The 15334-nt window shown below is 45.4% G+C and overlaps 6 protein-coding genes across 6 annotated transcripts in view; 4 read left to right on the forward strand and 2 right to left on the reverse strand.

Annotated features, from left to right (window-relative positions):
- The window catches only part of LOC144697450 (uncharacterized), a 190551-nt gene that overhangs the window by 136444 nt on the left and 38773 nt on the right, over positions 1 to 15334 (forward strand). The window lies entirely within an intron of this gene.
- LOC144697124 (uncharacterized) overlaps positions 1 to 15334 on the forward strand; it is a 162906-nt gene that overhangs the window by 86049 nt on the left and 61523 nt on the right. The window lies entirely within an intron of this gene.
- The window catches only part of LOC144697127 (uncharacterized), a 215081-nt gene that overhangs the window by 57163 nt on the left and 142584 nt on the right, over positions 1 to 15334 (reverse strand). The window lies entirely within an intron of this gene.
- The window catches only part of LOC144697179 (uncharacterized), a 148190-nt gene that overhangs the window by 48268 nt on the left and 84588 nt on the right, over positions 1 to 15334 (forward strand). The gene's annotated exons all lie outside the window — the stretch shown is intronic.
- Positions 1 to 15334, reverse strand: part of LOC144697408 (uncharacterized) — a 68153-nt gene that overhangs the window by 16664 nt on the left and 36155 nt on the right. Inside the window, 1 exon segment of the mRNA XM_078569385.1 lies at positions 10440 to 10446. Within this exon segment, the coding sequence (XP_078425511.1) occupies positions 10440 to 10446 (7 nt within the window).
- Positions 7735 to 9192, forward strand: LOC144698455 (uncharacterized). The gene has a single exon (XM_078570397.1). The coding sequence runs from the start codon at positions 7735 to 7737 to the stop codon at positions 8152 to 8154; it is 420 nt and encodes a 139-aa protein (XP_078426523.1). The 3' UTR covers positions 8155 to 9192.

Genomic DNA, 15334 nt, shown 5'->3' on the forward strand with positions numbered 1-15334 from the left:
CTGCTTTGCCTTTCAATATGGTCATGGCTGAACTGTTTGTGTTTCAAGTTCCACATTCCCGTCGCGTAGCAGAAAGCAGTCAGCTTGAACATTTAGCTTGGAAAGAGCAGTGAAGAAGCTGTGGGCGCAGGCTGGGAAAAGCAGTCAGACTGTCCAAAGTCAGGGCCAGAAGGCAGTGAGGCTCAAGCTTGAACAGAGGAACCCACAGTCGTGAGGCCTTAAAGAAAGGTTGGAGGGTCAATTATCCAAAAGCTCATGGAAAGATGCCGAGGGATCCTTGGACGTCAAAGAGTAGCTGGAACACTGAGGAGAAATCAAAGTGAATTCCAGAGGGCTGTGGCATATTTTTAAGTTTGTCCCATGAAAGGTAAATGAATCTTCAGGATCTCATAGGGAACTCTTGGGTGGAACTAAAAAGTAAAATGGACTTTACAACTGAAGTAATTACACAATATAGTGTTAGGTTAGTCGTGCTTAGTTTCTTTTTTTTAATTTACATTAAAGTTTGTGTCAGGCATGGAATCTTGTGGTGTAGTTCTTTTAGTTCGTTACTGGGTTCAGATTTCTCTTGAAACATTGACAGTCCCGACTGGGATCCTTACAGTCTAGGAGTGCACATTTCCACTGGAATGATCCAAAAAAGCTGACGAAGGACATTTCTTTTATCCTGGAGAGTAAATTGTGTTTTTCCTCTTTGAAGAAGTACGGTTCTGTCCTCCGACAGGATTTCCGACTGTCTCTTCTGCCCTGCTCACCTTCATTGCTTTCCATTTCTCTCCTGGTGTTTGACAAGGTGTTTACTAAAACATGCTTTCACAGCCATATCTCCTTTCTCAGTGCTGTACTTTGAATATCCTGTCCTCCATTCTTAATTAGCACTTTTCTCAGACAAAACACCTCTTTGACCCTTTTGTCTGTGACATCTTTTGATTATCTGCTCATCTCCACAATCACCACACCCTCAATGTCTCTCTCTCCCCCCACCACCCCCAACCCCGCCCCCACCTTAAACGAATTTATATTTCTCCCTTCTTCTAACTATGCTTCAGTTCTGCTGAAGGGCCATGAAGGCTCGAAACGTTAACTGATTTCTTCTCCGCCGATGCTGCCAGACCTGCTGAGTTTTTCCAGGTAATTCTGTTTTTGTTTTGGATTTCCAGCATCCGCAGTAGCATTTAGCTTTTTGTTTTTATCTTTGTGTTTTTCCTACCACTATTGTTAGATCTAAAATGAATACATTTGCGTCTGTTCCATTGAGTCTACAGCACAGGGCCAGGCCAGGTGGCTCAATTGGTCTATGTCAGTATTTATGCTCCACATGAGCCTCCACCCACCCCTCTTCATCTCCCCCCATCAGCATATCCTTCTTTTCCTTTCTCCCTCATGTATGTATCTAGCTTCCCCTTAAATGCATTCATGCTTTTCAACTCAACCTGTGGTAGCGAGTTCCACATTCTCACCACTCGCTGGTTAAAGAGGTTTCTCATGAAATCCCGATTGGATTATTGACATCCTTCATAATCTTAAAGACTTGCATCATGTCAATCTTCAGTCTTCTCTTCTCTAAAGAAAAGCAGCCCCAGCCTTTCCTGAGGATTAAATGCTCTCAGTTCTGGTATTATTCTTGTGAATCTTTGTTGCCCCTTCTCCAATGCCTCTATTTCCTTTTTCTAAATGGAGATCACAGATGTTGACAGTACTCCCAGTGCAGTCTAACCATGGTTCGAAACAAGTTGAACAGAACCTCCCTGCTTTTCAATTCTATCCCTCTAGAATGGAACCCAATATCTGGGCCCCACATTTTAGGAAAGATGTGAAGTTCTTAGAGAGGGTGCAGAGGAGATTTACGAGAATGGTACCAGGGATGAAGGGACTTGGAGGCAGATTAAGTCATGGTTTTCAACAGAGAATTGGATCATTATTTGAAGAGCAGAAATTGGCAGGGTTACAGGGCAAAGGTTGGGGGAGTGGCTCTGGGTGAGTTGCTCTTGCAGAGAGCTGGCACAGACACAATGGGTTGTAACCATTCCATGATTCTAGAACACCAGCTTGCTGATTCTATTCAACACGGCATGACGGTGGGTAGCACTCTCACCTCTGAGTCAGGAGGTGTGGGGTTCCAGTCCCCGCTCCAGAGACTCGAGCCCCCATAATCCAGGGCCCACACTCCCGGTGCCAGTACTGAGGGAGAGCCGTCCTGTCGGAGGGACCGTCTTTCGAGTGAGACATTAACCGAGGGCCCCGTCTGCCCTCTCAGGTGGATGTACAAGACTGAATGGTCACAATTGGAAGGAGAGCAGGAGGGGGAGGAGTTCACCCCCAGTGTCCTGGGACCTGATATTTACCCCTCAATCAACAGCAGTAAAAACAGGTGATCTGGTCATCATCACATTACTGCCTATGGGATCTTGCTGTGTACAAATTGGCTGCCGTGATTTCTACAGTAACATACTTCAGATAGTGTTTCATCGGCAGTGAAACACTTTGAGAATTCCCTGAGGTGGTGAAAGGCGCTATATAAATGCAAGTTTCCTTTTAAACCGACAAGCTCCTATCTTTACAGGCAGATCATCCATACGAGCATATGAATTAGGAGCAGGAGTGGGCCATTTGGCCCCTCAAGTCTCCTCCACCATTCACTAAGATCATGGCTGATCTGATTGTGGCCTCAACTCCACATTCCGCCTCTCACCGATAACCTTTGACTCCCTTGTTAGTCAAGAATATATCTACCTCTGCCTTAAAAATATTCATTGACCCTGCCTCCACCGCCGTCTGGGGAGGAGAGTTCCAAAGACACACGGCCCTCTGAGAGAAAACAATTCTTCTCATCTCCATCTCAAATGGGAGACCCTTATTTTCAAACAATGTCCCCTAGTTCTAGTCTCTCCCACAGGGGAAACTTCCTTTCAGCATCCACCCTGTCAAGTCCCCTCAGGATCTTGGAGGTTTCGAATACATCACCCATCCTTCTAAACTCCAGTGGATACAGGCCCAGCCTGTCCAACCTTGCCTCCTCAGATAACCCACCCATCCCAGGTATCAGTTGAGTGAACCTCCTCCGAACAGCTTCTAAAGTATTTACCCTTCCTGATATAAGGTGACCAGAACATGACACAATACTCTAGATGTGGTCTCACCAACGTCATGTACATCAGGAGCATGAGCCAGCACGAGCCAGCCAACTGGGAAGCAGGAACTCCCAGTGTGGACCGAGGCTGCTTCCCTTCAGAGGCCACTGAATCCATTATGGGAAGTGGCCATTCAAAGAGGGGGCCTTGACTTGCTGGTCTGAGAATCCAGCCCTTTTCCCCCTGTGTAATGCTGGCTGAGAATAGACATTGGGGCTGCTCAATGTACTGAAAGTGATTTGCTTTTGTTCTCTTTGTCTGAAACTAAACTGGAAGAAAAGGGATAAAATTCTGAAATGTCACGAAGAGAATTCCAGATATTATTGACGTCGCTGTATATATTACAGACACACATTTTTTTATCTGTCATCACAGAATCTCACAGCACAGAAGGAGGCCATTCAGTCCATCATGCCTGTTCTGGCTCTTTGACAGAGCCACTCAATTAGCCCCACTATCCTGCCCTTTCCCCATGAGCCCTGCAAACTAGTCCCCTTCCAGGATTTATCTAATTCCCTTTGTTGAATCTGCTTCCACCAGCCTTTCAGGCAGTGCATTCCAGGTCACAACACCTCACTGTGCAAAGATTTATCTTCCTCATTTCCCCTCTGGCTTTTATGTCAATCACCTTCAATCTGTGTCCTCTGGTCAGTGGAAACAGTTTCTCTTTATTTACTCGATGTAAACCATTCATGATCTTGTTGTGAGGAACTGGTTTTTGGACAATTTGAAGAACATTGAATTTTGGACATTCTCCCTCCTGAGTTATTTTTTAAATCTGCCATATTAATTAAGGGCTGAGAAAGTGCCATTCTTCAATAAACCACGAGTGAATTGAGATGTCCAGCAGGAACATCTGGAGAGGGAAGAGATACTTTGTATATCTAAATTAACAAAGAACCACTGTTCCCAGGCTAAAGACTCTTGCTGATTGGTTAAAAATACCTGGTCTAAGAGAAGTATTCTTTGAACATCTTAGTCCTTTAGAACCCTCAGTCTGAGAGTGTGTGTGTGCCCTAGAATCAGGCTGCAAAAAAAACTCTGTCTTTCCCTGTTTCTGCCCCACCTTTGTCTTACACCTGCCTCAAAAATGTCCCATCAGGATAATTTGTCTCAACAAAAACAAAAATATCTGGAAAAACTCAGCAGGTCTGACAGCATCTGCGGAGAGGGATACAGTTGACGTTTCGAGTCCGAATGACCCTTCATCAGAACTAAGAATATAGAAATGAGATGAAATATAAGTTGGTAGAGGTGGTTGGGACAGGGAGAGCATGATAGGGGGCCAGTGATAGGTGGAGACCAAGAAGAGACTGCCAAAGGTGTCATAGGCAGAAGGACAAAGGGGTGTTGACTGTGGTGATATTATCTAAAGGATGTGCTAATGGGGACATTAAGGGTAGCAAGCAGGACAAGCTAGTGGCAGATGGCCCTAATGGGGGTGGGGTGGGGGGAAGGGATCGAAATCGGCTAAAAGGTGGAGATGAAACAATAGATCGAAATAAATTTAAAAATAGGTGGGATAAGGAAACATTTATTCAAATTTAAAGAGGGGAAAGAAGCCTGGTTAGATTTTTTTTTGGCTGGGAATAACAGTATCAAAGGGTAACAGTTGACCTGTTTTGTGGGTGAATTAAACATTTGAACTAGGACCTGTGAGGATGTGGGGCTAGAATTCACTGTGCAACCCTCCCATCTCGCTCCGTAACATTGTCTAAACTCAGATAAAAAGAAAGATCATGAACTGCCCAATTGTTCTGCTCCATGGAACAATATGCGGAAAGGATTAAATCCAATAAAACTAACCCAGTAATAACAATGACTAATTGTCTAATGACAACAGGCCGGATTCAAGATGAGTTAATATCAATTCAGGCGTTAAAAGTGGGTTTCAAGAACCATCTTGGGTTTGCAAGTTGGACTCTATTTGCAGAGGTACTGAGGGACCTCTGGAGCAGGATTGTGGGTATTAATTTTGGTTCAGAAACCTGAGGAAGGTTCACTCTCATACCTGGGGTGGTCGCCCAATTGAGGTGGGGAAAGTCGCTCGTGTAATTTGTAAGTAAACCTTTTTCTTTTAAATAAATATTAATATTATTTGCTACTTCAGAGTCTGGTCTTGCCTGATGCTTAAGTCTCCTTTGAACTAAAGTATCTTAGAGGGTCAATTTGGAATCGAGTAATTAGGTGCCTGCAACCAAATTAAGCTGAGCTTAAATTTTAATGATACACCCCTTTTAAACTGACAGAGGTCATCAAGAAAGTGCAAAAAAGATTGTCAAGGATCATACCATAACCAAGAGTGTTTAAGTTATAGGAAAGAGTGAACAGGCTGGGGAAGCCAAGGCTGAGGGTTGACCTGATAAAGGACTTCAAGATTATGAATGAGTGCAACAGGGTTGATGTTATCATGTCATCACTGTCAATACAGGATAGAAATTCAGAAGTGACAATTCTAATTATCAGAAAACATATTTCTCCCCCTTCAAATTATAAATGCCAGCCACTCCCCCAATGCAAGCCCTCCTCCCCATTGATTGAAACACTAATTCATCCGACTATCCTACTCCTGCTTTTTCCCCCAATTTTCCTCCCCTGAAGGTGCTGACTCTCGGGTTCAGTTTCACTCTCACATATTACCCTCCCCAATATGTTACCCAGGCGTCTAAATAATTACACCTGAAGTGAACAAACTGTTTTGCTAAGGGAGCGTGACAATAATATCCAGTGACTACCCACATGTACTTTGTGTCAGGGCGGGGTCACTGCGCCCCCCACCCCTACTTTCCATCCCAGTCCCAGGAGTTTGGAGACTGGGCTCCGGGTGAGTAATGGAGGCCGCAGCTCCCACACTCCCCAGCGCTGGGGAACCGCTCTATCCGCCGCGAGGGCGGGCGGCCCGGGACTGCGCACGGCCGAGGGAGAGGGGAAGCTGCGCATGGGCAGACAATGGCGTTTCCCATTGGCTAACCGCTCAACGCATCATGGGGCTCAAAGGAAAAACAAAGTTACCTGTAAAAACTCAGCATGTCTGGCAGCATCGGCGGAGAAGAAAAGAGTTGACGTTTCGAGTCCTCATGACCCTTCAACAGAACTTATACCGATACTGCCAGACCTGCTGAATTTTTCCAGGTAATTTTGTTTTTGTTTTGGATTTCCAGCATCCGCAGTAGTTTTTTGTTTTTATGGGGGTCAAAGGGTCTCCCACGCCAACGAAGGCTTCCGCTGTCCCATTGACTTCAGATGGGAGATTGACCAATGAGGAGAGTTGAGGACCGGAAGAACTCTGGTCCTCCAGCCAATCAGAGCGCGGGTTTGTGTGAATGTTGATTGAACTTCGCACAGACTAAAACTTCCTCCTGTGTCCAACATCTGTGTGTAAAACATTTTCTTTTCTCCCCCTTTCCATTTCTTTTCTCATTCTGGGGGGAAATTGTTGACTTGCAGGAACTGAAGGGAAAGGAAGTGAATCCAGGGAGGGTGCAGACTCTGGAAAGGTTGACCCAGGTCTCTCTCTCTCAAAGACATTGACATCCTTTGCTCCCTCAGCTTGACACATTTATTTGTCTGGCTAAAAGGATGGTCTCTTTCCTAATGTTCACAATTAAAGGGCTGGTTTCCCCAGGAGATGGTTGATATTTCAGGGGACGGTGAATTAATATTGGACAAACATATATCTAGTATTGTTATATGATACATATTAGCTATATTATCAATGGTTCTGTAATAATGTGTGTATTATTATTTCTAGTTTTGTTATATTGTACTGTAACTACGTTATATATTGCCAGTCATAGAGTCATTATGACACAGAAGGAGTCCATTTAGCAGCTCGAGTAGGTGCCGACTCTCTGTCGAGCAATCCAGTCAGTCCCATTCCTCCTCTATATCCCCGTTCCCCTGCAAGTTTATTCCCTTCAATTTCATTCTGAAATCAATGACTCCACTTCCACCACCCTTATGGGCAGTGAGTTCCAGGGCATCATCACTGGCTGTCGAAATAGATTTTTCCCTCACAGCTCCATGTATCTCTAATCATGTAAAGGAATACTGTGTATTGCATACATTTTAATGCAGTACTATTGGGTGTATATTAGATACTGCAGAGTGAGAATTGAGAGGGAGTGTGTGGGATGGAGATGTACAGTTTTTGTGGAATGAGTGCACCATAGAAACTAGAATTGTCTGTTCTGAATTTCTATCCTGTACTGGCAGTGATGACTTTTGTAATCTCCTTTTACAGGATATTAGAAGGGAAGGATTTGCAGACAGAAATCTCAAACCAAACATCACATCAAGATCTGACACAGTCACTCGATTCATGGGACCTGACTATCACTGGCCTTTGAACCTGGAAGGAGAATTGTTTGTCTTTTCCATTTGCTTCAAGAGATTTTAAATATCAGTGTGACTGGAAAAGTACCGACACACACACCCGAGTGAGAGTATTTCCAGTGCACTGACTGTGAAAAAAGCTTTAACCAGTTACACAGCCTGAAAAAATACCACACCATTCACAGTGCAGAGAGACCGTGCATGTGTTCTGTGAGGACGAGGCTTCAGCTGATCACTGAACCTGGAGAGACTCATGGACGCACGCACCATGCAGAAACCATGGAAATGTGGGGACTGTGGGAAGGGATTCAAATACCCTTCTCACCTGGAAACTCATTGGCGCAGTCACAGTGGGGAGAGGCCGTTGATCTGCTCTGTTTGTGGGAAGGGAGTCAGTCGGTTATCGTCCTTGGAGTCACACCAGCGACTTCACACTGGGGAGAGACCATTCACCTGCTCCGAGTGTGGGAAAGGATTCACTCATTCATCCCACCTGCAGACACACAAGCGAGTTCACACCGGGGAGAGACCGTTCTTCTGTTCTGAGTGTGGGAGGCGATTCAGTCATTCATCCAATCTCCGAAAACACAAGCGTATTCACATCGGGGAGAGGCCGTTCACCTGCTCTGAGTGTGGGAAGGGATTCACTCAGTCATCCCACCTGCAGCGACACCAAGTTCACAAGTGATTACAGGAGTTGGATTCTGCTGTTATTGCTGCTGTTAATCACATCCAGGACTGAACCATGTTCATTCTGACACTTGGTGAAGTGGGAGGGTCGGAGGTTTTCTTTCTGCTGGACTGGCCGGTCTCACAACTTTGTTTCCAGTGGCTGATGCTCTTTGAGCCTGGGAGTGCACATTTCCGCTGAAATGTTCTACAAAGCTGATGAAAATAGATTTGTTTTATTCTGGAAAATAAGTCGTTTTTCCTTACCACTACAGGTAGATCTAAAAAAAATACAGTGTGTGCAGGAAGAACTCAGCAGGTCTGGCAGCATCTTTCGAGAGAGAAACAGAGTTAACGTTTTGAGTCCAATATGACTCTTCCTTGGAACTTCAGAGAGGGAGAAATGTGATGGGTTTGATGCTGTTGAGAAATTGGGGAGGGTCCCGTAGAACAAAAGGGAAAGTCAGGGATTGGTTAGAGGGCAGGCGAGATTAAATAACAAAAATATCATGGGACAAAAGGCAAAGGGAGAGGTAATGGTTGTGGTAAAGAAACAAAGCATTGGTCTAGAGAAAGTGTTAATGGCAGAATAAAGGACAGTTCTGTCTGAAAGCAAAAACATGAAAACAAGATGCAGACTGGCACTTGGCAAAAAAAAAATCAAAACAGAGAACAGAGCTGATGGTCTGAAGTTGTTGAACTCAATGTTGAGTCCAGGAGGCTGTAAAGTGCCTCATCGGAGGATGAGGTGCTGCTCGTCCAGCTTGTGTTGGGCTTCTCGGGAACATTGCAGCAGGCCGAGGACAGAAATGTGAGCATGACAGCAAGGTGGTGAATTATAATGGCAGCAACTGGAAGGTCAGGGTCATGCTTGTGGACTGAGCGGAGGTGTTCCACAAAGAGGGCAGCGAACAGGGGACAGATGAATTAAAGAGAAACCGTTTGGGTCCAGAACATTGTGTACATCCTTTTACTCTGGTTGTCTTTGATCCTCAAGTAATTTTCTGTTTGTTTAACCATGTTCTGTTTCATTAATAAACTTTTATCAGTAAAAATATTTGATTTTTCTGAATTTTTCATGATTAGATTTCTGCACTTTAGGCAAAGTGGGTGAGAGGGGTTGGCAGGCTCTTTAACAGAAAGTGAGTCCCACTAAGGTAATTGGCAAAGGAGCCAGAGGGGGAGATGAGATTTTATTTTTTTGACACAGCAAGTTGTTTTGATCTGCCTGAAAGCAGATTGAACAGTATCTTTCCAAAGGGTAAACGCTTTTGAAAGGGAAGAATTTGCAGGGCTGTGGGGAAAGAGCAGAGCAGTTGGATGAATCAGAGAGTCCTTTCAAAGTGATGGCAGGGGAATGATGGGCTGAATGGACTCTTGCAGCCTCTGAATCTGAGCCTCCTGCTTTTGTGCAGGTTAAAAGGGACAGATTTCATTCCAGCCTCTACCCTGTATCTGTATTTAAAGAGACGGGTTTCTGTTCAGCTCTGAGTGACCGATATAACAATGTCTCCACTCCTCTGTATATTTAATCATCAAACAAAGCCTTGCATGGCCGATTATAGTCAACAGCCTTCCTGTAGCTCTCACTGGACGCAGCAAGAAAGTGTTTGACTGTTTAACAATAGCGGCGTCCCCTGAAAATAATTCAAACACCACAACAAAAATAACCTGCGTTTATATAGCACCTTTAATGTAGTAAAACTTCCCAGGGAGCTTCACAGGAGCGATTATCAAACCAAATCTGACACTGAGCCACATAAGGAGATATTAGGTCAGGTGACTCAAAGCTCGGACAAAGAGGCAGGTTTTAAGGAGAGTCTTAAAGGAGGAAAGTGAGGTAGGGAGTCGGAGAGGTTTAGGGAGGGAATTCCTGAGCTTGGGACACAAGCAGCTGAAGACACGGCCACCAATGGTGGAGCGATTAAAATCAGGGACACTCCAGAATGAGGAGCACAGATATTTCAGAGGATTGGAGGGATGGAGGAGATTACAGAGATGGGGATGGGTGAGATCATGGAGGGATTTGAAAAGAATGGGTCCAATTTTAACTCATTCAAAATCCCATTCACTTTTACAGAGGTAAAATCGGGCCCATCGAGTCTGCACCGACACGTGAGAAACACCTGACCTACCTACCTAATCCCATTTACCAGCACTTGGCCCATAACCTTGAATGTTATGACGTGCCAAGTGCTCATCCAGGTACTTTTTAAAGGATGTGAGGCAATCCGCCTCCACCACCCTCCCAGTCAGCGCATTCCAGACCGTCACCACCCTCTGGGTAAAAAAGTTTTTCCTCACATCCCCCCTAAACCTCCTGCCCCTCACCTTGAACTTGTGTCCCCTTGTGACTGACCCTTCAACTAAGGGGAACAGCTGCTCCCTATCCACCCCTGTCCATGTCCCTCATAATCTTGTACACCATGATCAGGTCGCCCCTCAGTCTTCTCTGCTCCAACGAAAACAACCCAAGTCTATCCAACCTCTCTTCATAACTTAAACATTTCATCCCAGGCAACATCCTGGTGAATCTCCTCTGCACCCCCTCCAGTGCAAACACATTCTATAATGCGGCGACCAGAACTGCACACAGTACTCCAGCTGTGGCCTCACCAAGGTTCTCATCAACTCCAACATGATCTCCATACTTTTGTAATCTATGCCTCGATTGATAAAGGCAAGTGTCCCATATGCCTTTTTCACCACCCCACTAACATGCCCCTCTGCCTTCAGAGATCTATGGACACACACGCCAAGGTCCTTTTGTTCCTCAGAAATCCAGGCATCGGTTGGACGGGAGCCAATGCCAGTCAGTGAGCACAGGGGGTGATAGGTGAATGGACTGAGTGTGAGTGCGGACATTTTATTTGCAGATTAACAGAGTAAGCACTGTACTTGAATCAATGTTATTAACGGATGGAATTGAATCAATTAAGGGTCAGATTAACAATATCACAATAACCCAGCATCAGCTCAGTCTGCTTAATACAGAACAGGGTTACACCCAGTGTACAATATTAGAGGCGGCTGTGGCTGTTGGACGCCTAGTTTCACTGTCCAGCTGACAAGCCCACAGCTTCGGAGAATGAGTCTACCCAGGGTATGTTTCTAAAGCCTCCTCACAACACATTGCCTGGTTAGCTCCCAGCTGAGAGAAGTCTTGCTGCGTTTCAGGGTGCTCTCTTCCTTCTGGCTTGGTCAGTTGTGGGGGATCTGCCTCCTGCAGGGTTCACATGTGTGTTCACTGGGCTCTGGTTCCCCGGCCCCACCCCCTCTCTAATCTCACCGGCTTCCATCCCTCATCGACCCAACCCTGTGCAGAGTGCAGCAAAGACAGGAGCACGGAGTGGAGGTGTAGATCAGCCATGAGCTGACCGAGTGGCAGAGGAGGTCCCCTTCCTAATCTTCCCAGGTTGCGTGTTTTAATGGGGACTGGGACCTGTTCTAATGTTTGTCTCTCTCTCTCTCCTCTCAAAGATTTGATCGGGTTTACATAAAGCTTTCCCATCTCAGATACACATCAAATCCATTTCATCCCCATTTTACTGACCTCATCCAGGCTCGACTTGCTGATTAACTAAACCCCTTCTTACCTTCCAGGTCTGAATAATAAACAGTGGATGTGCCAGATTAAACTGGCTTTCCTTTGGGTCCCTCCCAGCTATTGGTCACAAAAGGAAATTGGATGGGCACTTGAGGGAAATAAACCTGCAGGGGTACGGGGTTAGAACAGGGCAATGGGACTGACTGGATAGCTCTACAGAGAGCCAGCATGGATTCGATGGGTAGAATTGCCTCCTTCTCTGCCCTAATGACTCTATGACTCTCGTTCCGATTCCTGTAGAGACTGATAACTTATTAAATGAAAGGAATCCCCACGACGCCAATGGAAAGAAAACCAATGGACAAGATTTCACCTTTTAAAACTTTTACTGTAATAAAGCAACTAAAATCAACACAAACACTCATTAACAGGCGATGGATATTTCAAAGAAAAAGGTAAATTTTACTTTACATTGTTGAAAGAACAAAGATACAGCTCAGGTTGTTTTAAGCACTCTCATTTCTTCCTGCACACATGTTGCACCATGGGCAATCCCATAGTCTTTCCAATTGCCCTCCCTATGTCGGATCTCTCACTTCCCACTCAATGAATTTGGCCCTCGAGTCACTTTCATTGGCACCATTAGAGCACGTCTACAAATGCTCTATCTCTCGGGTCACAACAATCCTGATGTCACAGAATACCCAGAGACTCTCTTCTTCATCCTCTTTTTGCCAGTTGGCTCTGGCAAAACTGAAATACAAGCAAGGGGTCTTTTCTAATTCACAGCTACCTGCTCTCCTTATCTTCATGTGTCTGTATAACACACAGAGTACCACAGTCCTTGCTCTATTCTTGAGAGCCCTGCTTCAACACCAGCTTCTGTTCTCTAGTATGTCTGTCATTTTTGCCTGTAACTGAACCTGCTTCAGCTGCCCAAACTGTAATTCAATATGCAATTCACTATTTACTCTTGACTTTTAGCTTTTCATCCCCACAGTAACCTCAGGTTATGTGGCCATTTCTTGAAAGTCATGACCTCAGAACCAGGAAATCAATTACCCCATCTTCAGAAGAATCCCCAGTTTCACTTTGGGCTTAAAGGAGACATTGCATGAAAAAAACATCCTTTTCCCAAGGTACGTGGATCATCACATGTTCCCCACACCCAATGGAAAAACCTTACTGAAGTTAGGAAGTTTCCACAATCCTTTCTGACTACAACACGTTTTAACATGATAAACACTGTAATAAGTACCTTTTTACACACTGTACAGATAATGTTTTCTCTGTCACATTTTACAATTAAACATATCACCTTGGCAACACTATAAACTTAACTCGTAACAAAACCAACCGAATGTGACAATTAGGTTTTAAAGTTCAACTTGCTCCAGTTCTTAGAGTCCAATGTTATGGTAAACAAGAGTTCATTTTACTATTGGTTGATTCACTTTATTTAACCTTCTCAAGAGGTCTCCTTTCCCCTGTCACACAGTCTTTCCAGGTCCTTGGTTAAAAGGTTTTACTTCAGTTTTCTATTCCTCATGGTGCTTTTTAAATCTGTATCGGATTGTGTACAGTCTGGACCCTGGGATAGAACTTGTGATGGGTCCAAAGGATTTCCAGATTTGAGGTCTAGTTCACTTTGTCAGGAACCACATTGCTGATTGCTGACAATCCATCTGGCTTTTGAGTACTGGCTGTCAGGAATTGGACTTTCAGAAGAAATTCCCTGTCATCTTGCTTTATCCCCTCTGAATTCAGCAATTTGTCTAAACAATGGTATTTGTGTAAACAGTGGGATACAGTCAGGAGGGAGTGGCCCTGGGAGTCCTCAACATCGACTCTGTATCCCAAGAAGTCTCATGGCATCAGGTCAAACATGGACAAGGAAACCTCCTGCTGATTCCCAGCTACCGACCACCCCCTCAGCTGATGAATCAGTGCTCCTCCATGTTGAACACCACTTGGAGGAAGCACTGAGTGTGGAAAGGACACCAAATGTACTCTGGGTGGGGGACTCCAATGTCCATCACCAAGAGTGACTCAGTAGCATCACCACTGACCAAGCTGGCCGAGTCCTAAAGGACATCGCTACTAGACTGAGTCTGCGGCAGGTGTTGAGGGGACCAACAAGAGGGAAAAACCTCCCTGACCTCGTCCTCACCAATCTCCTGATCGCAGATTCATCTGTTCATCAAAGTGTTGGTGTGCGTGACCACTGCACAGTTCTTGTGGAGACAAAGTCCTGTCTTCACATTGAGGATACCCTCCATTGTGTTGTGTGGTACTACCACTGGGCTAAATGGGTTTCGATTTCAAACAGATCTAGCAACTCAAGACTGGGCATCCATGAGGGGCTGTGGGCCATCAGCAGCAGCAGAATTGTGTACAGCCACAATCTGTAACCTCTTGTCCCAGCATATCCCCCATTCTACCATTACCACCAAGCCAGGGGATCAACCCTGGTTCAATGAAGAGTGCAGGAAGGAGGCATGCCAGAAGCAGCATCAGGCATATGTTAAAATGAGGTGTCAACCTGGTGAAGCTACAACATAGGACTACTTGTGTGCCAAACAGTGAAAGCAGCAAGTGACAGACAGAGCTAAGCAATCCCAAATCCAAGGGATCAGATCTGAGCTCTGCAGTCCTGCCAAATCAGTCATGAATGCCGGTGGACAAATAAACAACTCAGTGGAGGAGGCTCCACAAATATCCTCATCCTCAATGATGGGGGAAAGCCAGCACATCAGTGCAAAGGACAAGGATGAAGCATTTGCAAACATCTTCGGCCAGAAGTGTGGGTTGGGTGATCCATCTTGGCCTTCAGAGGTCCCCAGTATCATAGATGCCAGACTTCAGCCAATTTGATTCAATCCACATGCTGTTAAGAAATGGCTGAAGGCACTGGATACTGCAAAGGCTATGGGCCCTGACAAAATTCTGGCAAGAGGACTGAAGACTTGTGCTCCAGAACTAGCTGTGCTCCTAGCCAAGCTGTTCCAGTACAGCTACAACACTGGCATCAACCTGGCAATGTGTATGTACACAAAAAGCAGGACAATCTAACTCGTCCAATTACCCCCCAACTGTCTACTCAATCAGCAAAGTGGTGGAAAGTGTCGTCGACAGTGCTATCAAGCACCTTTCACTCAGCAATAACCTGCTCACTGATGCTCAGTTTAGGTTCTGCCAGGGCCACTCAGCTCCTGACCTCATTACAACCTTGGTTCAAACAAGGACAAAAGAGCTGAGCTCCAGGGGTGAGGTGAGAGTGACTGCCCTTCACATAAAGGCAGCATTTGGCCAAATATGGCATCAAGGAGCCTAAGTAAAACTGGAGTCAATGGGAATCAGGGGAAAACTCTCCGCTGGTTGGAGTCATCCCTAGCACAAAGGAAGATGGTCGTGGTTGTTGGAGGTCAGTCATCTCAGTCCCAGGACATCGCTGCAGGAGTTTCTCAGGGTAATGTCCTAGCCCAGCCATCTTCAGCTGCTTCATCAATGGCCTTCCTTCAATCATAGGGTCAGGAGCGGGGATGTTTGCTGATGATTGTACAATGTTCTGCACCATTTGAGACTCCTCAGATGCTGAAGCAGTCCATGTCCAAATGCAGCAAGACCTCGGCAATATCCAGGCTTGGGCTGA

This window comes from Cetorhinus maximus, chromosome 23, assembly GCF_964194155.1.
Source record: "Cetorhinus maximus chromosome 23, sCetMax3.hap1.1, whole genome shotgun sequence".
Taxonomy (NCBI): domain Eukaryota; kingdom Metazoa; phylum Chordata; class Chondrichthyes; order Lamniformes; family Cetorhinidae; genus Cetorhinus; species Cetorhinus maximus.